This window comes from Hyperolius riggenbachi, chromosome 8 (genome assembly GCF_040937935.1).
Source record: "Hyperolius riggenbachi isolate aHypRig1 chromosome 8, aHypRig1.pri, whole genome shotgun sequence".
NCBI classification, from domain to species: Eukaryota; Metazoa; Chordata; class Amphibia; order Anura; family Hyperoliidae; genus Hyperolius; species Hyperolius riggenbachi.
This window is the reverse complement of record NC_090653.1, coordinates 103,524,241-103,546,617: the sequence shown is the minus strand read 5'-3', so window position 1 is coordinate 103,546,617 and position 22,377 is coordinate 103,524,241. Positions and strand designations below refer to the sequence as shown.

The following is a 22,377-nucleotide window of genomic DNA, read 5'->3' as shown; positions in this document are numbered from 1 at the left end:
TATGCAACACTGTCAATCATCTCTGGTACACTTTAAGACATTCTTAATAGGAGACCAGCAGCAGCTACAAATGATTAAATTAGGATACACAAAGCTTAAGAAGCTAGGACAGGCAGTGAAAGAGTTAATAAAAGAAAATGCAGGCTGAAGTGAGCAGAGCAGATAAAAGAGCAGAGAGCAGGTCAGTCAGACTTAATAGTGAAAAGAAAGTGGGGTGAGCCATTACACAGGGTATACCTGACCTCTGTGTGGATTGTTCCTGCTCCCTGAGCTGCAGATAGGAATCAGTTAGTAATAAAAGAGTATCCCCTGCTCACCAATCATCACAGTAATGTGGGCACAGGGTCCTCAGGTCAGTGTGGGAGGTCAGGGGATTCGTACATTATACACAAATAGCGTCCATCAGCAGCACACAGGCACAGTCTGACAGGCTGTGTCCTGTGTATGCAGAGAGCTGGGCGGCTGGGACTGGAGACATAAATCACTTACCTTTTCCTCTCATGTCTCCCCAGCGCGCCCATCGCTCTCATTCAGATACAGATACTTGTGGCTGCCTGGCTGCCTGGGATCACATGGGGCCGGGCAGCCAATGAGAGAGCAGGGTGTCTCACTCCTCTCTCACTGGCTGCCTGGCCCCATGTGATACCCGACCAGGCTACTGAGTGTCTCTATCTCCACCCCCTGCACACAGCACAGCGGAGATAGAGGAGATGTGACTGCGTTCCACGGACCAGGAAGCAGCAGCATATTTGAGGGGGCAAGAAGTCTATTTGAGGGGGCTCTGCCCCCTCTTGCCCCCCCTAAAGCCGGCCCTGTTGGCCACAAGATGGCGGCCATGAGTTTGTTTACATGACGTCGCTCTAAGCGTAACACACGCTTAGAGCGACGTATGGGGTACGTTACAGCCAGAAAAAGCGAAGATTCCGAGAGAAGCTGTCGCTTTTTCAGCGGGGGAGAGGAATCAGTGATCGGGCACCATAGCCCGATACACTGATTGCCTGGCTAACGAACCGCGGGCCGGGAGCGCGCGGTAGCGCGCATGGTTCCTGGACGTAGTTTCTACGTCCAGGAACCAAAATAGGTTAAGGGGGTACCCCGAGTGCAGAACTGCATTATAGCCCACTGGCCAGTCGGGAGTTAAATAAGGTTGTGCTACTGATTGCATTTTATTAAGTTAATTTCTTTGCTATGGTTGTGCGTCTTTTACCAGTGTAGTGTGCACTTCTTTAAAGTGACACTGGAGGGGCGCAAGAGGTTACTACCGTGTGTTGATTGCAGTTTCTTAAGCTTGTCCCTTTGCTGCAGTGCGTTCTGCACCAATCTAGTGTACACTTGTTTAGAGTGACACTGGAGGGGCGCAGGAGGTGGCTACTTTGGACATACACTTTCCATGCATTTTGAATGTGTGAAGCAGATTACTTCTATTGTTATGATCTTGCTGAGTTAACAAGTGTTTGATTAGTGCTATGTTTTCTATTGCTTACTTCACCCCATTTATACCCTTTCTTGCCAGCCACGCTGTGGAGTACTTGGACGCATGTGATGGAGCATTGTCCTGCATGAAAATCATGTTTTTCTTGAAGGATGCAGACTTCTTCCTGTACCACTGCTTGAAGAAGGTGTCTTCCAGAAACTGGAAGTAGGACTGGAAGTTGAGCTTGGCTCCATCCTCAATCCGAAAAGGCCCCACAAGCTCATCTTTGATGATACCAGCCCAAACCAGTACTCCACCCTCCACCTTGCTGGCGTCTGAGTCGGACTGGAGCTCTCTGCCCTTTACCAATCCAGCCACAGGCCCATCCATCTGGCCCATCAAGACTCACTCTGATTTCATTAGTCCATAAAACCTTAGAAAAATCAGTCTTGAGATATTTCTTGGCCCAGTCTTGACGTTTCAGCTTGTGTGTTTTGTTCAGTGGCGGTCGTCTTTCAGCCTTTCTTACCTTGGCCATGTCTCTGAGTATTGCACACCTTGTGCTTTTGGGCACTCCAGTGATGTTGCAGCTCTGAAATATGGCCAAACTGGTGGCAAGTGGCATCTTGGCAGCTGCACGCTCGACTTTTCTCAGTTCATGGGCAGTTATTTTGCGCCTTGGTTTTTCCACACGCTTCTTGCGACCCTGTTGACTATTTTGAATGAAACGCTTGATTGTTCAATGATCACGCTTCAGAAGCTTTGCAATTTTAAGAGTGCTGCATCCCTCTGCAAGATATCTCACTATTTTTGACTTTTCTGAGCCTGCCAAGTCCTTCTTTTGACCCATTTTGCCAAAGGAAAGGAAGTTGCCTAATAATTACGCACACCTGATATAGGGTGTTGATGTCATTAGACCACACCCCTTCTCATTAAAGAGATGCACTTTACCTAATATGCTTAATTGGTAGTAGGCTTTCGAGTCTATACAGCTTGGAGTAAGACAACATGCATAAAGAGGATGATGTGGTCAAAATACTAATTAAACTCTAAAAAAACTAATAAAACTCTGCACTCCCTGTACATACTTTGCAATGGGGGGGGGGGGGGGGGGAGGACTGGCCTGGATTTGCATCACAGTAGCCTATAGGCACAAATGTCCCAGCACCCTAGACTTCACCTTCCATGAACCTACAAAAACCTGCTGAACGCTGGATGGCCCAGTTGTCACGTCTCCCTTTGTTCCCTTGCTCTTCATAGGTAGCTACAGGTGCCCCTTAGTATTAGGTAGCCAGAGCTATCCTCCGTATTAAGTAGCTAGAGCTTTTCCGGATTTACCATAAGGCACTGTAGGCACGTGCCTACAGGTGACTGATGGTGGAAAGGTGGCTCACTCCCCTCCCCAAGTGCCTCCCTCCTTCCCTATGCAGAGTCCTGTTGAGAGTGTAAGTGGGAGGTTACTTACCCTGCTCTCAGCATTCCACTGACGAGATCTCCCTCTAGCAACTTAATACTGAGATTCCGCTAGCTACCTAATACTTGGGGGCATCTTAATATTGAGGGTTCTTCTGGCTACCTTATACTAAGGGGCAGCTGTAACCTCCTATGACAGGCAAGGGAAGTTAGTAAGAAGTGACAGCTGGGACAGGCAGCATAGTTTCTGTGCGGTTCAGCGGGGGTTTGTAGGTTCATGGTGGGCGAAGTCTAAGGTGTCAGGACATCTGTGTCTATAGGCTCCTGTAAGTTAAATCTGGGCCTGAGCTAGAGGTTCTCCCAAGTATTAGGTAGCTAGAGATGCCCCTGACTGAAAGGAGATCTGGTCAGTGGAATGCCAAGACCCTGGTGAGTAACCTCTCATTTACACTCTACTCAGGACTTTGCACTGGCAAGGTGGGAGGGAGGCACTTGGGCAGGGGAGTGAGCCGCCTTTCCACCATCAGGCACCTGTAGGCACGTTCCTACAGTGCCTTGTAGAAAATCCAGCCCGTGGGGGAAGTCACACTGCACCACATACACTTGGGGGCTTGGCTTCTCCACGGGTCACACATTATTAGCTTTTTTCAGGGGCAAAAGTTGGGGGGTCAGGACGGCTTATATAATAATAATATAATAATAATAATAATAATAATAATCTGAACATTTGTATAGCGCTTGTCTCCTGTCGGACTGAAAGCGCTCAAGAGCTGCAGCCACTGGGATGCGCTCAAGAGGCCACCCTGCAGTGTTAGGGAGTCTTGCCTTCAACTCCTTACTGAATAGGTACTTGACCTAGCCAGGATTCATACCCTGGTCTCCCATGTCAAAGGCAGAGCCCTTAACCAGTACACTATCCAGCCACTATATATATGAGTATATACGGTACTGTTTACACACGAGTATATACGGTACTGTTTCTGTTCAGATATCATCCTGATAGCTGTGTTCAAATTATGTCACCAGAGAAAAATCAGCATAGCGGACAGTGATTGAATATATATATATTTATTGAAAGTTTGTACTAAAATTTCAGTAACAACTCTTAGGATGTAAAAGATCCTTTGAAAACATTCCCAAACATTTCCTGTGTGTAAAAACATTTATTTTCACTGCAGAGAGCAGTAGAAGCTTGCAAGCAATTGCCAAGAGACAGGCGAAGTTGGGACGCCATGCATTCCTACATTCTTCTTATTATGCATTACATACTTCAAAATGCTCCAATGTTCAGAATATCTATATTTTTAAAAATAAAATATGTAATGAATAATGAGAAGAATACAGGAATGAGTGACATCCCACCTCCTCCATTAGTGAAACAACCTCATTGTGTCCTTCCATTTAGTACTGTCTTCTACATAGCCCAAACATTTCTGAAACAAAAATAGGTGCCCTTTGACCCATCCATGTCCCACCCCAAGCACCACCCAAGCTGTGCCAATAATACCTTTCTAATGATTGAGTAAAATACCTGACGGAACACTTTCAGGGGTGACTGAAGTGAAAGGTAATATGGGGGTTGATTCATCTAAAGTAGATAACATAGCACACAGCAATATTGCCTTCTCTTCTGCCTGCAAATACCACGAGTTACGTGATTCTAGAGTAGCGTGACTGTTGCTACGATAACACATTTTACTAACGAGCGTTACTGTTAGTAACACGTGTTGCTGTAGCAACAGTACTTGCAGGAGAAAGTGAAGGTAATATTGACGTGTGCTATGTGTGCACCACAGTATTACTGGCTTTTGATGAATCGACCCCATGATGAGATAAATATGTGTATCTACAGTCCCAGTCCTGCATAGAACTAGCCTGTGTTCTTTGAAGAATTCAGGGCTCTAAATTAATATCTCCCAACTGTCCCTCTTTTGGAGGGACAGTCCCTCTTTGGGAGCCCTGTCCCTCTGTCCCTCTTTCCTCCTCATTTGTCCCTCTTTCAGGACTTCATCCCTCTTTCTATGTAAATATATATATTTATCTACTAAAGAATGTATTTGATTGACTCCAAACGTTATTCTAATCCTTTAAATTGATATAATATTAATTAATTTTAATATGAAGGAAAATGGGCCAGGATAGAAAAGACCAGTATGGTTTGGATTATAAAACATATTTTTCTTATGAAATCTTTATGGTATGCGTGACTGGGGGTCTGAGGGGGTGTGATAAGGGGCAGGGCAGGGGCGTGGCTTAAGTGTCCCTCTTTCTCATCTCGAAAAGTTGAGAGGTAAGTCTAAATGACTTGCTGTTGGATTCAAGTCTTGAAGAAGGATAGTTACATTTAGATAACTTCCTGGGAACTGCCAGCCCCTTCTGCAGCATGCAAGATCTCCATTTGTAAACTATGAGTATGTATCCACTCCATGCTCTACAGGGAGGATTGTTAGCTTATTTCAGTATGTGCCCTCCAGGAGGTAAGGTGGGTAATCTGGAGATTGCAGTACAAACCAGTACACAAGATCATGGCCAGTACAGAACAAAACATTAAAGGGGCAATATAGCAAAAAATTGTAATATTTAAAATATGTGCAAACATAAGCAAATAAGTACATTTTTTCCAGAGTAAAACGAGCCATAAATTACTTTTCTCCTATGTTGCTGTCACTTACAGTATGTAGTAGAAATCTGACAGAAGCGACAAGTTTTGGACCAGTCCATCTCTTCATGAGGGTATTCTCAGGGATTTATTTATTTTTCAAAAGCACTTAGTGAATGGCAGTTGCTCTGTCCAACTGCCAAAAAACAGTATAGCGAGGAGGAAAGCTCGCCAGCATCATTGTTTAAATCCTTTTCAGGGAATATCCTTATAAAGAATAAAAGCCTTGCTGAGAATCCCCTATGAAGAGATGGACTAGTCCAAAACCTGTCGCTTCTGTCAGATTTCTACTACCTACTGTAAGTGTCAGCAACATAGGAGAAAATTAATTTATGGCTCATTTACTCTGGAAAAAAATGTACTTCTTATTTTTCTGTTTGCACATATTTTAAATTTTAAAATTTTCGCCATAGTGCCCCTTTAACCACTTGACACCCACAGTGATAACCCCCCTAAAGACCAGGCCATTTTATGCAGTAATGGGCAGTGCAAGCTTTTCAGCCTCCTGCACAGCCCAGCTAAGGAGCCCAGCGATCGGACTCGCCTCCTTTTTTTGTCCCTAAGGGGACATGCCGCTGGAGGGGTTAGATCGCTGCGGCCGTTTGTTTATTTTTTCCCCCCAGCTTCTATGAGGCTCTCTCTCCCTCCCTCCCCTTCCCTTCCTCCCTCCCTCGCCTTCCCTCCCTCCCCTCCCCTCCTCCCCTCCGTGAACAGAATTGGAACAGGACAGCGATCCGTCCTGTTCCGCCTCTCATAGGCATCAGCCTATGAGAGGATGGCAATCCCCGGCCAATCAGAGGCCGGGGATCGCCAATATCATACAGCGCTGCCAGGGGCGGCAGCGCTGTAGGCTGGTAAACAAAGGGGATTTCTTTCCCCTTAAGTTTACAAACAGCCTGCTAGCCGCGACCGGCAGCTAGCAGGCTATTCACGGAACTCTGTTCCATGAAGTGGCAGGGAACGACCACGCATGCGCGCGGCCGTTCCCTGGGAAACTGCAGCCCCAGGACTTGACTCATATTGGCGTTAGGCGGTCCTGGGGCAGCCGCCGCGGTCACGCCCATTGGCGTGAGGCGGTCTTTAAGTAGTTAAGTATAACTGCTTTTCTGCCCATCCTGGCCTAGGGAGATTTTAGGGTACCATATTGGAGAAGGCAAACCAAACTAAGCATTGCTTTTTAGTAGGAGGGCTTTTCGGTCTCTTTTAGTCCTATATACTATTCTTGTGGTTTTGGGTCACCCCAAGCTGCTTGGCTACTATATTGGAACATGTGGACCATAATTTACATTTTTAAAACAGACCTAATTGACACTCAGCAGTAAAACTCCTGAAAAATGTAGGTCAATGGCAAGACACCTCTCACTTGTTTTCATGGCATAAAGGCTGATAACAGCTATGACTAATGACTCCTGACAAGTCAGAATCTGTGTGTGTTATCTGAGTAATAAATAAGGACTGGACGTGAAGACAAGGCTGGTGGAATAATTTCTGTCTCTATGCCCTTGTCTTACAAGTCTGCATTCTCAGAGACCTGCAGTACCTGGAGTGTCTGGGTCTGGGGTCAGGGGGCACCACCATGCAATACCCTGCTCATAAAGCTGCCTTGTATATCACTGTCTTCCTCATGAAGGTATATTACCCAGCATTCTCTTCACTTTATTGAATGGTGTATGAAGAGAGCCTAGTGTGTCAGCTACTCAGCTGTCAGAAGTCCAGCTATATGCATAGGTACAGTGAGAGTAAATGATTAATTCCTGCAGGCAAACTGGTTAAGTGCCAGCTAGTTTAGAAATCCATCCACTGTGGACATGGATTGTTTGGCTCATTAAACATTGCTATTGTTAGAAGTTTCTTTTTGAAGTGCTTTGAAGCTTAGTGGCTGCTTTAACCGTAATCTGCACATTTCATTCATGGGACATGGTGGACACAGATTTAGCCACACAGAAGAGAGGTGGGCTAGATGCGTAGTGGAACAATCCAGCTATCCAAAGGGCATTCGGTCTGCTGACTGTGGCATAAACAGGAATGCCCAGCAAATGCAATAATTTACGTTTGTTATGGAGAAAGGAGGAAGAACTGCACAGACATTGTCGGCTGCTGCTTACCAGGGAGAAACTGAAGTCATTGGAAACATATTCCTAACCTGTGCAATTAAGGTGACCATACATCAGGAGATTTTGCGGGGCAATCAACTTTTTGATTTGATAATTTGATCGAATCAGAGTAAAATTCACGCTGCAACATGTCCAGCCGGTCGATCGATTCTGGCCAAATTGGTTGAAAAGATGAATTGAACATACTGGAAAATCTTTTTCACAAGTGCTCGATCACGCGGAGGTAACGACATTCGATACAGCAAATACCAACCTACTACAGGCTGGTGCCCCCCTCCCCCCCAAGGATAAAGGAACCACATGTGCCCGTATGTAGTGTTTGAAAACCTCACCTGTCTACCAGTGCAATTCCTGGCCTCCTCCACCATCATTGATGTGTCCACCTTTACCGCAAGCACCCGTACTATGTGGCACTAGGCACATGGAGCGCAGCGGAGGCCAGGAATCGCTCTGATGGACAGGTGAGATTTTAGGGAGCACCAGGGGGACATTTTTATACTTGGGCGGTGACCAGGCAGGCAGCTAGACCAATTTCTAAAATATTTAATTCTGAAATCTGTTGGAAAGTGGTCTGTGGTGTATGGAAAGTCAATAGATCCCTCTCTGATCAGATTCCATCAGAGAGAGATCCATCTCATGGTCAGTCTGCCCATGCATTGACTGATGTATGGGCACCTTTACTTATGTTCTCTGCACATCACCAATAACAATGTGAGCGTTCCTTGATCTACCTACAAATCATTATTGTTAAGTTATGTTGGTATTGGATGACTGTCTGCCTCTTATTGTGTTGTACATGTTGACATACTAAATGATATGAGGAGAAACCGAGCTCTCCATTTTTTGTAGAACAAGTAAAAATGAAATCATTATAAACCAGGTGCAGGGCTTTGACTCCACACTGTTGCTCCCAGCAACACACTACGGGGTTGATTTACTAAGAAAAATAGCACAAGTAACCTCCTGTTACTTGCACTATTTAACCCTGCGCGCCCTAATGCACACTCCGCGCACTATTGGCAGCATAGCGTGCATTATTAACTTTGTTAAGAGGAGCGCTTGCTATGCGAGCTCTAGTAGCTTATGCCCTGTATTAGCTAATAACGGGTGCTCCAATCATCCCGCTCTGGACCCCTTCATGTCCAGTAACTTCAAAGGTAGTGATCCCCGCTCTTTGATTGGCCCAATAGGCTACTTGCGCTAATTTTTCTTAGTGAATCAACCCCAGTGGGTCCTGTTGATACTACACCTTCCCCCCTTGATATATCTCAGACACTCTCCCTACCCCTTTCCTGCTGGTTCAACCTTATTTGACCTACATCCAACCCAGCACAATACATAACATGCAAGAGGGTTGAAATGGGTATCTCTCCTGATTCCAGCCATCTGAAGCAGGTGATTCAGGAATGTGCTCTTCATTTTAAATTTGGGGGTACCACAGAGCCCAGTGAAAAATGAAGTCTGTGGTGCTGGGTGTTTGGGTGAATTCCCTCAGTTGCTCTATAACGCAGATCAGTTTTACTGACTGAATTAGACTCTCAAGTTCAGCTATGCTATAGCCAAGCACAGCTACCCAGAATGCACCTCAAAATCTTTGGAGCCTGAGGTTCTGTCACACTCAGTAAAGACAGCCCCATACCTGGAGTTCAAATCCAGACTGAAAAGCCGCATATTTAGCCTGGCATTCGCGGACTTGTAGAATTCTTCCTCTGCACCATAATAGGGTTAAATTCAGTGTTAAAGCGGAATATAACCCTGCATTTCAACTTTGCTCTAAAACATTATTTACAGTATATTATATGCAATCAGCATTTTTTTTTACTAGACCAGCATTGGAAGGGTTACACAGGGCTTTAAAGTTCCTTGAGATTTCTGCAGACGCATCCGAACCTGAAAAAGATAATTTTGTTTACATAAATGTATCTAAGTGTTGAATGTGACTCATCTCTCTCACTGAGAAGGAGCTTGGAGGACAGCCAAAGAGTGTGTAACTGTTTATCAATAGATACATAGAATGTAACAATCTGAACTTCTGCATATCTCTCCACGGAACTTGAAACGTCTGTGTTTAACCCTTCCAATGCTGGTCTAGTAAAAAAAAAAAATGCTTTTTGCATATAATATGCTGTAAATAATGTTTTAGAGCAAAGTTGAAATGCAGGGTTATATTCCGCTTTAAGTATTATTTTAGAAGAAATAATGGTGTTGTAACTTAATGCTATTAAAGAATATCCCTAAATTTTAATTTGCAGCCAGCTGTGAATTTCCATGTCTAGATGAACCTCATATTTAGAATTATTCACTAGCTTGGAATCTGCATTCTTTTTGTGGCGTACAGACTGCCTAGAAACCCTCCATCTGCCTGCATGAGTAATTAGATGTACAGAGTAGATACTCCTTATTTATTCTCCACACCTGCACTAATCCACTGATTGGCAGATAACCTTGACCTCCATAAGCTTAAAGAGAAACTGTAACCAACCATTGAACTTCATCCCAATCAGTAGCTGATACCCCCTTTCCCATGAGAAATCTTTCCCTTTTCACAAACTGATCATCAGGGGGCTTTGTATGGCTGATATTGTGGTGAAACCCCTCCCACGGTGTGATGTCAGGACCATGGTTCTGACATCACACTGTGGGAGCCTTGTTGCATTGTGGGAAATTACAGCTGTTTCCAACTGCCAAAAAATCAAGCAGCACCTCCTTCCACTGGCATCACCTGCCAGTAGTAAAAATGTCAGCATGTGATAAATGTCAGAATGTAAATCAGGGAGAGGAAAGATTTTACAATGGATAAACACTGACTAAATCATTTATATATAATTATTGTAAAAATGAGGCACTTTTTTATTACATTATTTTCACTGGAGTTCCTCTTTAAGGTGGTTTTATCACACCTCTCATGCGTGTAGGGGCACAAACTGAAGTGAATTTGAAAGTGTTATTGTGGATGCCAGAGTAGAAGTTGTAGATTAATCCTATAGATACTTTATGGTGATATCAAAAGTTCAGTTTCTCCTTTCTTTTATCTTTCTGTTTTGTAGCAACTGGGAAAGGAAGTGAAGAGTAATCTCTTCTACATTGATGTAGGAATCAATATTAGGCCTTCTCCACTCATGGGTGGCGCTACACTGGGGCATGCTGGGGCACTGGCCCCCCTGGGAATCACTGTGCCCCCTTGAGTGCCCCTTCCTGCTCAATAACATACAGTTAACTGTTTCCAGACTTCAGCAGAATACAGTAAACAGGATAGGGTCTGTACAAAAAAAAATAAAAACAAAAAAAAACCTCTTTATGTCAGCCTGAGTTTATGCAGGCATTAAGTAAACCAAGGGTCTTATCTATTTGCCATGAATACTTCACAATCCTTGTAAGATCCCTTGTAATTTAAGGTTTCTGGATGACACTTATATTTGTAAAAAAAAATCTCTCTACCTCCTGATTGTATTTTCTAGCGTTGTCAGTCAACATGAATAGTGTCTGAAGAAGCGTTACAAGTTGAAAGCTTAATGTTTTACTTTTACACTAGCCAAAAAACTAGGACTTGTATTTTACAGACAGGAAGTTTTGAATAATAATCCTTCTTCAAAACTTCCTGTCTGTAAAAGACAAGCTCTAGTTTACAGCAATGCTTGGCTACTAAGATTATTATTATTTATTGTATTTACAAAGCACCAACATATTACGCAGCGCTGCACAATAAATATATACAATGATACAAGAATGACACATAACAAGGTTATACAACATAGAACAAAGTTATACAAGGCAAATGGTACAAGATACACAATAATGTGGTTATGGGATGGTTAGGTAGGCCCAGTAATACAAGCACAGGCTGTCATAGGAAAGGCGCACATGATCATGTAGACTACGCTAGGCAAGGGAGGACCCTGCCAGAGGCTTACAATCTGTTCACAGAGAAGCAGCAAGTTTGAAAGCATGCCAGCAAACTAGCCAAATACATCTGTAGGTAACTTTAATTCATTAATAGCACCATTACTTGGACAATCTGCTTTGCTCAAAAGCCTGAGTTCTGCTTGTGATGTTGACATTTGTTTCCTATCATTTCTGAACCAGTTGACCTTAGTTTTATCACCTGAGTTAGGCAAAAAATATCTAAATTTTGCCATACAAACATTGATTTTTACAAAATGATCATTTTTGGGCCCCACCCAGCCACTGTGCCCGCCCCCTCAGCCCCAGCCACTGTGCCCGCCCCCTCCCCCCCTCCTTCCCCAAGTAAAAAACAGATTTGAAGCTGGAACAGCAACTGTCTCCATGCCATCTAATACTAGAGAACGCATGTCAGACACAACACTTTAAAGGAGAACTTGCAGACATTTTAGGTGATTGGACATACAGTAGGAATAACATTTACCTAAAAAAATGTGTGTCCCTTAATTTTTCTATCCATCTGACTTTATTTAAAGTAGTCTGTAAATATAAACAGAAACGGAGCTATAAGAATGTTTGTGTTATGTATAAAAACAATACAATGCCAATAGTATCCCTGCCAAAAGTTAATTATTGGTAACACAGCCATCTAGTATGTTAAAATACATTTAAACCCACTCAATGACACATTGGCAATTACCCTTTTCTCCTGAGTTTTCTCCTAGGTGATATTTTCATATCTTGTCATAAAATGTCTTATAAACCACTAGTGATCAAGAAAATAGTAGCGCTTCACCAACTTTGGGGTACTTTTTTAATTTGTGAAATTCTTCAAATTATTTTAGAGATAATGTGAAAAATGATCTCCTAGGAGCAAAAGTTAATTGTATAAGGGCCACAGTGTTATGTTTTCAGGCACCATTCAAGTCATGTTATAAGCAAAGGAGAATAAGGTTGAAAGATAATTGCTAGAACTGATATGCCCAAGATTTCTCATTTAAACAGTACAGTACAGTAGAGTCCCAGTTATCCAGAACTCAACTAACCAGCAGTCTAAACCAAGCAGCTCAAATCGCCAGCAGTACCCACAGTAGCGAAGGCCAATTTCTAAGGCTGCTTGTGGGCTGTGCTTAAAGAGAAACTCCGACCAAGAATTGAACTTTATCCCAATCAGTAGCTGATGCCCCCTTTTACATGAGAAATCTATTCCTTTTCACAAACAGACCATCAGGGGGCGCTGTATGGCTGATATTGTGGTGAAACCCCTCCCACAAAGATATTCTGAGTACGTACTCTTGGCAGTTTCCTGTCTGTGAACCTTGCTGCATTGTGGGAAATAGCTGTTTACAGCTGTTTCCAACTGCCAAAAAAGCATGCAGCATCTACATCACCTGCCAACAATAGAAATGTCACCATGTAATAAATGTCAGAATGTAAATCAGGGATTTAAAAGATTTTACAATGTGTTAACACTGACTAAATCATTTATACAAAATTATTGTAAAAATGAAGCACTTTTTTTATTACATTATTTTCACTGGAGTTCCTCTTTAAAGACTGAGTTTGATGGCTCCCCAAAGGTAAATGTACTTTCACTTACTATATTTTACTATTTAATACAGTGTTCATGGTATGCATATAGAGTGGGGTATAGTACTGTATTAGCTGGGCCTATTTTTTACCATTGAATTTCAAGCAATCTCACTTATCCAGCATCAACCGATCCCCATTGGTCCTGGATAACTGAGACTCTACTGTATTTATACTGTAAGTACACAAATTAGGTGCAAGATTTATTAATACCTTTATGCTGGGTACACACGATGAGATTTCCCGTTCGATTTGCGGATCGATTCGATTAAATCAAACATGTTCGATTGGATTTCGATCGTTTTTTTCATGATAGGTATGCAAAATCGACGGAAAAAACGATCGAAATCCAATCGAACATGTTTGATTTAATCGAATCGATCCGCAAATCGAACGGAAAATCTCATCGTGTGTACCCAGCATAAGAGAGGAACTCCAGTGAAAATTTTACTGTTGGCAGGTGATGTAGCTGCTGCATGGTTTTTGGCAGTTGGAAACCGCTGTAAACAGCTATTTCCCACAATGCAACAAGGTTCAAAGACAGGAAACTGCCAAAAGTTCAAGCTTTTCTTGTGGGAGGGGTTACTTGTGAGAGGGGTTTCACCACAATATCAGTCATACAGCCCCCCTGATGGTCTGTTTGTGAAAAGGAAAATATTTCTCATGTAAAAGGGGTATCAGCTACTGATTGGGATTCAATTTTTGGTCAGAGTTTCTCTTTAAAACTGTTTCCGGTTCAGTATAGTTAACAGACAAGGTTTAAAAGGAAGCAAAAGAATAATGTGAATATTAGGTGTAATGTCTATCCAGTCTTAGCTGCCATTTTTCTGTGGCAGGGATGCCAGGATCACTATCTCATTTTTACGTTCTCCCAGTTTTATGCATAATACTTATGCTGTGGGATTTGTTTGTGAGGGTGCAAAAATTGGCTAGGATGGACACACAGAACAGTTTGCACTTGGCAACACAGGTAAACAATTTCCACTCTGGAAACAGACCTTCAGTTCTCTACTGGCCGTTGCTTTATATACACACATGGCATTGTCTGAGACTTACCTAAAAAGGGATAAAGCTGCCTTGGCTCTTATGAATCTGTAGATTTAAATTGTTTTGTCAGTCTTGATAACAGGATTGATGTAAGGATTTTGTAATCTGTTTAAGAGCAATATTGGGCAGTAGGGTGGGAGATAGTTTCAATGTTTAATTAGGTTTTAGTTAAATTACTGTTGCCACCTAGAGAAACTTTTTTTTTAATTAACCCCTGACCTCCCACACTCCCTAAAGTTAACATTTTTTTAATTTTTTATTACAAATAAAAAAAAAATTACATACATAGTTACCTTAGGACTGAACTTTTTTAATATGTATATGTTACGGCCAGAACCCGAAGTTTGGCCACTTCTAGTTCTGGCCGGCCACTTCGGGTTCTGGCCGGCCAATTCGCGAAGTGCCCGCTGCGCTGCGGCCAATGTTAGAAACGGATCGTTTACTCTGATATGAATGTATCTTCTGGCCGCAGCGCAGCGGCCAAACGTATTAATTTGTTGCAATTTTTAAGCCGGCGGCAATGTAACGATTCAAGCCGCCGGCTTTTTCATCTGCCTCATCTCTCTCCCTCTCTCTTCTTATGGCCAGCCGGCGGGGGGGGGGGGGGGGGGGGGGGGGGGGGGGGACACGCGAGTCCCCCCGGGAGTCGTTCGTCGCAGCAGGGGCAGCAGAGCGGGGAGGCTGCAGACATTGCTTCTGCCAGCACCCGCTCTGCAAGAACGGCAGGCTTCCCTGCCGCGACGAACGACTCCGGAGGGACACGCGTGTCCCCGCCCGGCTGCCCATAAGAAAGAGAGGGAGAGAGATGAGGCAGATGAAAAAGCCGGCGGCTTGAATCGTTACATTGCCGCCGGCTTAAAAATTGCAACAAATTAATACGTTTGGCCGCTGCGCTGCGGCCAGAAGATACATTCATATCAGAGTAAACGATCCGTTTCTAACATTGGCCGCAGCGCAGCGGGCACTTCGCGAATTGGCCGGCCAGAACCCGAAGTGGCCGGCCAGAACTAGAAGTGGCCAAACTTCGGGTTCTGGCCGTAACATATACAAAAACTGTATACTACAATTACTTTATAAATTATGGGCTTGTAATTAGGGATAGACGCAAAACTGAAAAAATGCACCTTTATTTCCAAATGAAATATTGTCGCCATACATTGTACTAGGGAAAAATTTTAAATGTTGCAATAACCGATACAAATGGGCAAATAAAATGTGTGGGTTTTAATTACGGTAGCATGTTTTATTTTGAAACTTTAATGGCCGAAAACTGAGAAATAATGAATTTTTTCAATTTTTTTTCTTATTATTCCCATTAAAACTGAGTTTGAATAAAATAATTCTTAGCAAAAAGTACCCCCCAAAGAAAGCCCAATCTTTTGCGAAAAAAACAAGATATAGATTGTTTTGTTGTGATAAGCAGTAATAAAGTTATATATGAATGAATGAAGGAGTTCTAGTTTCTTCATGTGTTGCACTTTAGTCTTGAGATTGCGATTGAACATTCTGTACAACTTAAAATGGCGATCTTCAGCTGGAGTTTCAAATTGGCAGTTTATTTTGATATGTCTCAATTTGTTTAAATAAATAGAGGGACGAATTGGGTTTATCAATGTCGTGTGAAAGGTTTTTTTTTTCCATTAAATAGGAGGAGTCTTTGAGAACATTTTCACTCATATAGGATTAGTGATGGTCATGTCTAGGGAGAACTCATAGAGAGGCATGTGACTAGTTTAGTCAGGTGATAGATATGTAGGTCTCATGTGTTCAGGCAGGATGTGATCATAGCAAGTCAGAGCTTTGAAAATCTATTAGATGATCAAACAAATCACATGCTTCTCTATGCGTTCTCCTAGACATGGCCATCACTATATAGGACCTGTGGGTCAACCAAAATGTGTCGTGTGGGGATATGGAGCCACCATCAGAGTTGATTCACAAAACTTCTCATTAATTATCTCTCAAGTTTGCCTCACTTGATCCAATTCACTATCTCTCCTAAGTTGTCTCCTAGGAGATCATTTTTCATCTTCTCTGTAAAATAACTTTCCAACACTCTACAGCTGAAAAAAAGTACCTAAAAGTAGAAGAAAAGGTACTGTCAAAATTATTGCTTGATTGCTGGTGGCTTAAAGGGCATTTTATTGGTAAGATTTGAAAATATCACCTAGGAGAAAAAGTGAATTGGACTGGGGCATATGGCCCTTATTCAATTCACTTTTTCTTCTAAGTTGTCTCCTCGGGATCATTTTTCATCTTCTGTTTAAAATAACTGTTCCTCATTCTGCAGTTAAAAAGGTACCAAACAGTAGGGTAGTGTAATGTATGTCAAAATGATTGAGTGTTTTCTTGCTTGTTGGTGGTTTAAAATGCATTTTAGCACTTTGCAAAACATACTAAAAAGTATGTAAAAGGTACTGTGAAATTTAAAGGACAACTGAAGTGAGAGTGACATGGAGGCTGTCATATTTATTTTCTTTTCCACAATACTAGTAGCCTGGCTGGCTACCCTGCTGATCCTCTGCCTCTAATACCTTTAGGCTGGTTTCACAGTGGGACGTTAAAGTCCCACGTTACAGCAGCCAGTAACGCAGCCTAACTCACAGCACTGTAAAATCAATTGTGCTGTTCACAGTGCACACGTTGTCAGGGGCGGCGCTACACTGACAAACTGTAAGCTCCTCTGTCTGTCAGCGCCGATCAGGCGGCCTGGGTGCAGGCTCACTGGCTGAGCTGAACGCACGCAGAGCGGCCCGCCCTGCAAGGGTACGTGTGCACTGTCACGTGATGACGTCCGGCGGCATCACGTGACATCCAGCGCGCTCTCCTTGCCCGCCCGCGCAACTAGTTGCCGCCGACAGCTAGGACAGGAGACAGATTGCGTTACTGACTAGTGACTAGTCTCCTCTCTCCAGACTCTCCACCGCACAGCAGCACTGAACTAGTCTACTCTCTACCCAGTCAGCAGTCACAGTCACACCCAGTGGCAGTGACCCACCCAGGCACCCGCGGACAGCGCACAGGACTGGAGGCTCCGAGGCTGAACTCTGACAAGATGGGTGGGGTAGGTGTCCTCCTGTGACTGTCCTGTTCACTCCAGCCAGCCTGGCCAATTGTTTTTTTTTTTTTTGCACCAGACAGCCACCTAGTCCTGAGCTGCCCTCCTGAGCCTAGCACCAGCAGGCACCACCAACCACCAGGCCTGACTCTGAGCAACCCCCTGGGGGGCCCCACTCCCCAGCCCACCCACCACCAGCCGGGCCTGAGGCCTTCCCACCACCAGCCAGGCCTGAGCAGCTCTGCGGCCCCCAGCCCACCACCACCAGCCAGGTCTTAGCTGCCCTGGGGCCCCCAGCCTACCACTACCAGCTAGGCCTGAGCTGCCCTGGGGTCCCCAGCCCACCACCTACGAGGCCTGAGCTGCCCTGGGGCCCTCAGCCCACCACCTACCAGCCAGGCCTTAGCTGCCCTGCGGCCCCCAGCCTACCACCACCAGCCAGGCCTTAGCTGCCCTGGGGGCCCCCAGCCCACCACCACCAGCCAGGTCTTAGCTGCCCTGGGGCCCCAAGCCCACCACCACCTACCAGGCCTGAGCTGTCCTGGGGCCCTCAGCCCACCAGCCAGGCCTTAGCTGCGCTGCGGCCCCCAGCCCACCACCACCAGCCAGGCCTTAGCTGCCCTGGGCCCCCAGCCCACCACCACCTACCAGGCCTGAGCTGCCCTGGGGCCCTCAGCCCACCAGCCAGGCCTTAGCTGCGCTGCGGCCCCCAGCCCACCACCACCAGCCAGGCCTTAGCTGCCCTGGGGCCCCCAGCCCACCACCACCTACCAGGCCTGAGCTGCCCTGGGGCCCTCAGCCCACCATCCAGGCCTTAGCTGCACTGCGGCCCCCAGCCCACCACCACCAGCCAGGCTGGAGCTGCCCTGGGGCCCTCAGTGCATTAACTGGTGAAAAGCTTTCTCTTATGTGCATTTACTGGTGAAAAGCTGTCTCTCATGCGCATTTACTGGTAAAAGGCTGTCTGTCATTACGTGCATTTACTGGTGAAAAGCTGTCTCTTATGTGCATTTACTGGGGAAACGCTGTCTGTCTCTTATGTGTATTAACTGGTGAAAAGCTGTCTCTTATGCGCATTTACTGGTGAAAAGCTGTCTCTTATGCGCATTTACTGGTAAAAGGCTGCCTGTCATTATGTGCATTTACCCGTGAAAAGCTGTCTCTTATGCGCATTTACTGGTAAAAGGCTGTCTGTCATTACGTGCATTTACTGGTGAAACGCTGTCTCTTATGTGCATTTACTGGTGAAAGGCTGTCTCTCATTACGTGCATTAACTGGTGAAAGGCTGTCTGTCATTACGTACATTTACTGGGGAAACGCTGTCTCTTATGCGCATTTACTGGTAAAAGGCTGTCTGTCATTACGTGCATTAAATGATGAAAAGCTGTCTCTTATGTGCATTTACTGGTGAAAGGCTGTCTCTTATTACGTGCATTAACTGGTGAAAGGCTGTCTCTTATGCGCATTTACTGGTAAAAGGCTGTCTGTCATTACGTGCATTTACTGGTGAAACGCTGTCTCTTATGTGCATTTACTGGTGAAAGGCTGTCTCTCATTACGTGCATTTACTGGTGAAAGGCTGGCTCTTATGCGCATTTACTGGTAAAAGGCTGGCTGTCATTACGTGTATTTACTGGTGAAACGCTGTCTCTTATGTGCATTTACTGGGGAAAGGCTGTCTGTCATTACGTGCATTAACTGATGAAAAGCGGTCTCTTATGTGCATTTACTATTGAAAGGCTGTCTGTCATTAGGTGCATTTACTGGTGAAACTTCATTTTTTTTTTATGTAACTACATTAGCTGGTACAACTACATTACAGTTAGCCCGCCCACATGACATCATGACTACACCCCTTTCCCCCTTAAGCCCCGCCTGCCATCCCTAGTGCCCCCTTTGAGCCCCCCCAAAAATATGAAGCTGGAGCCGCCACTGCACGTTGCGTTACATAGTAACGCAGCACGTTTAACCACTTGAGGACCCACCCTTTACCCCCACCTTAAGGACCAGCGCTGTTTTAGCGGATCTGTGCTGGGTGGGCTCTGCAGCCCCCAGCACAGATCAGGGTGCAGGCAGAGCGATCAGATCGCCCCCCTTTTTTCCCCACTAGGGGGATGATGTGCTGGGGGGGGGTCTGATCGCTCCTTCCTGCCGGGTGTTGCGGGGGGGGGGACCTCAAAGCCCCCCTCCGCGGCGAAATCCCCCCCTCCCTCTCCTACCTGGCCCCCCTGGTGAACCGGGCTGCACAGGACGCTATCCGTCCTGTGCAGCCAGTGACAGGCTGTCCCCTGTCACATGGCGGCGATCCCCGGGCGCTGATTGGCCGGGGATCACCGATCTGCCTTACGGCGCTGCTGCGCAGCAGCGCCGTACAATGTAAACAAAGCGGATTATTTCCGCTTGTGTTTACATTTAGCCTGCGAGCCGCCATCGGCGGCCCGCAGGCTATTCACGGAGCCCCCCGCCGTGAATTGACAGGAAGCAGCCGCTCGCGCGAGCGGCTGCTTCCTGATTAATCAGCCTGCAGCTGCAGCTGCCACTTTGCCGACGCACGGTATAAGCGCGACGCACGGTATAAGCGTGCGGTCGGCAAGTGGTTAAACAAAGTGCTGCATGCTGTACGTTATACTGGGCTAAGCCATGTTAGACTGTTTGCACATGCTCAGTAATGTTGGAGGAGGAGGTCTCCCCTCCTCCGCGGCCAGCCACATGGCTAATTAATAGTCACTGCACTGTGGAGACCCGTGGTGGGACTGTAGTGTTGCCCGGATCATGAACGAATCGTTCATTTGATCCGGATCTTTTTTGTGAGTCGAATCATCCGGATCATCACAATGAAAGATTTGGTTCACAGTGGATGTCTGTCTGGAAGAAACAGAAACATACAGAATGTACAGTGCAGGGAATGTCCTGTCCTGCTAGTCATTTCACCCCCAGTCTGCTTCCCTAGTAAAATGATTCAATTGATTCGGTTCAAAGATCTGGATCTTTTCAATGATCTGATTCAAATGATCCGAATCATTAAAAAGATCCGGACTTCCTATCACTAACCTGGAGCGACTGCTTTGATAGCTGCATAACACAGCTCAATCTGACGTCCAACTTAAACGCCACCATGCGTTGCGTTAGGTGCACGTTATGCGACCATAACATCCCCTAAAACGCAACGTCTTGGTGGGAAAGTAGCCTTAGCCATAGACCCTGAACAAGCATATGCAGATCAGGTGTTTCTGACATTATTGTCAGCTCTGAGACGATCATCGATTAGCTGCATGCTTGTTTCTGGTGTTATTATTATTATTATTATTGATTTATAAAGCGCCAACATATTCCGTGGCGCTGTAGTTATGCAGACACTACTGCTACTGGACTACTGCAGCCAAATGGATCAGCAGGGCAACTGGTATTGCAGAAAAGGAAATAAATATGACAGCCTCCATATTTTTTCCACTTCAGCTGTCCTTTGACTTTTCAGGACTCCAGACACAAAGAAGGGAGAAAAAAGTCTAAAAATCACCTGTTCCTTATTAATGTATGTTCAATATTACTTTGCTTGCCTTATTTGTTGTATTTTTGCATTTTGAGTGCTTAAAAGTTAACAAAAAAAATGAAATTGAATAATTCAAAAGTTTTGTGAATCGGCTATTGCAGACCTTGGTGCAGCTGGCATGGTGGTCGCGGTATGTCGTTATGTTGGCACCATGCATGTGCCCCTCCGCATCCTGCAGCCACTTCTAAATGTGGCACATTTCCTGTAGCCATATAAAATATTTCATATATTATTGAGCCACAAGAAAACATCATTGTGCTTTAGGGAAAATTATATTGCTGCAGTGAGAGCACATCATTTGCATTTCATTGTCACCGCACTTTGCTGATCGCCGGTGATCAGCAAAGCGCTGAAAAACACCTAAAAAGCGCTGCAGTGCTCAATTGGCCCAAGCTGTGCTAAACTGTGAGAAGCTTGTGTCCATTTCTTGATACACAGCATACAGTAGGTATGTGGTTGGATGCTAGGTGGCACTATTGCTCTGAAATCTGCCGGGCTGTAATTTAACACTGGCACTGTCTTACAACCTGTTATGTAGACTGACTTAAGGGAGGATTTTGTGGTTAATAGCCAAGAATTTCCTTTGAAAGCAGGTGAAAAAACAGCGTACATTCCAGCATTTTTTCATAAGCTACTGGAAATGATTTTCTAGTCTCAGAGCTCGAGGTATTTTATTGGCTATTAATCAGTGCATATTCATTGTTGGAGTTCTGTTTTGAAAGGTAATGCAGATAAAACTGCTTTCCTGAATATTAACGGCTAGCATTATGTCACCGCATAGCACTCCGACAAATCTGCTGGAATTAAAGCCCCCTCTGTCCCAGGCAAACAGGACGACTGCTTTGAAACCTGATTATTTTTATGAGCGGTATTTTTTAAGATGTTCTACGTATGCCAGCCACAATTGATTTAATTAGTTTGGGCTAACTCATTGCCCATAACAATTCACATATGTTCAGCACATTAGCAGCTGCCTGCGCGGTGGAGGTACAGAGCTATCTTTAACAAGCAGAAGCGCTGATATCTCACAAATAATAAATTGTACTTCAAGGTTGTGTTAATATGATCAAAACACTTCATTAACATTCATTAATTGTTGAATTTTTAGTTTGTAATTGAGTTAAAGCTCGTCTCGAGGGGTTTTTATAAAACGTACAGCTATGCAGGCTCCACCCTCTGGACAGATTAGAAGAAAAAAGTACATTTAATCATAATAAAAGTGGTAAGTGCAGCAATATTAGGTTTTTTGTTTTTGTTTTTCAGGAGAATTGTGGTCATATGACAGTTGCAGCATTTCATTCTAAACATGTGAAAAGTTGAAGTTCGTGCATTTAATTTGTGCATTGGGTTTTTCTTTCTCTCACTTTTTTTTTTTTAAATACTTCAGGTAGACTGTACAAGATAAGTGTAGTAAACCAGTTACCTCAAACTGCACTATAAGTATTATATAAGTCCAGTTTGCGTCTTTTTAAATCAGTTAGGATGTATATTGGCATCCTGTCAAGTAGTTCACGGCAAGACTTAAATGTTGGTAATTGATGAACGGGAACATGTGTTCCCTGAGTTGATTAAAGTACCTGGGAATGAGTGAACATGACTCCGACCATGTTCATTCATAAAACTGGAAAAGA

General features: G+C 44.5%; 1 protein-coding gene across 3 annotated transcripts in view; it reads left to right on the top strand.

Annotated features, from left to right (window-relative positions):
• GPC3 (glypican 3) overlaps nt 1–22,377 on the top strand; it is a 662,823-nt gene that overhangs the window by 425,441 nt on the left and 215,005 nt on the right. The window contains exon 7 of one of the 3 annotated variants that reach the window (XM_068250948.1): nt 1,514–1,807. The exons of the other annotated variants lie outside the window; for them this stretch is intronic. Within the exon in view, the coding sequence (XP_068107049.1) occupies nt 1,514–1,543 (30 nt within the window). The 3' untranslated portion in view covers nt 1,544–1,807. Of the gene's footprint in view, nt 1–1,513; nt 1,808–22,377 lie in introns of those variants that run through there. 3 annotated transcript variants of the gene reach the window in all.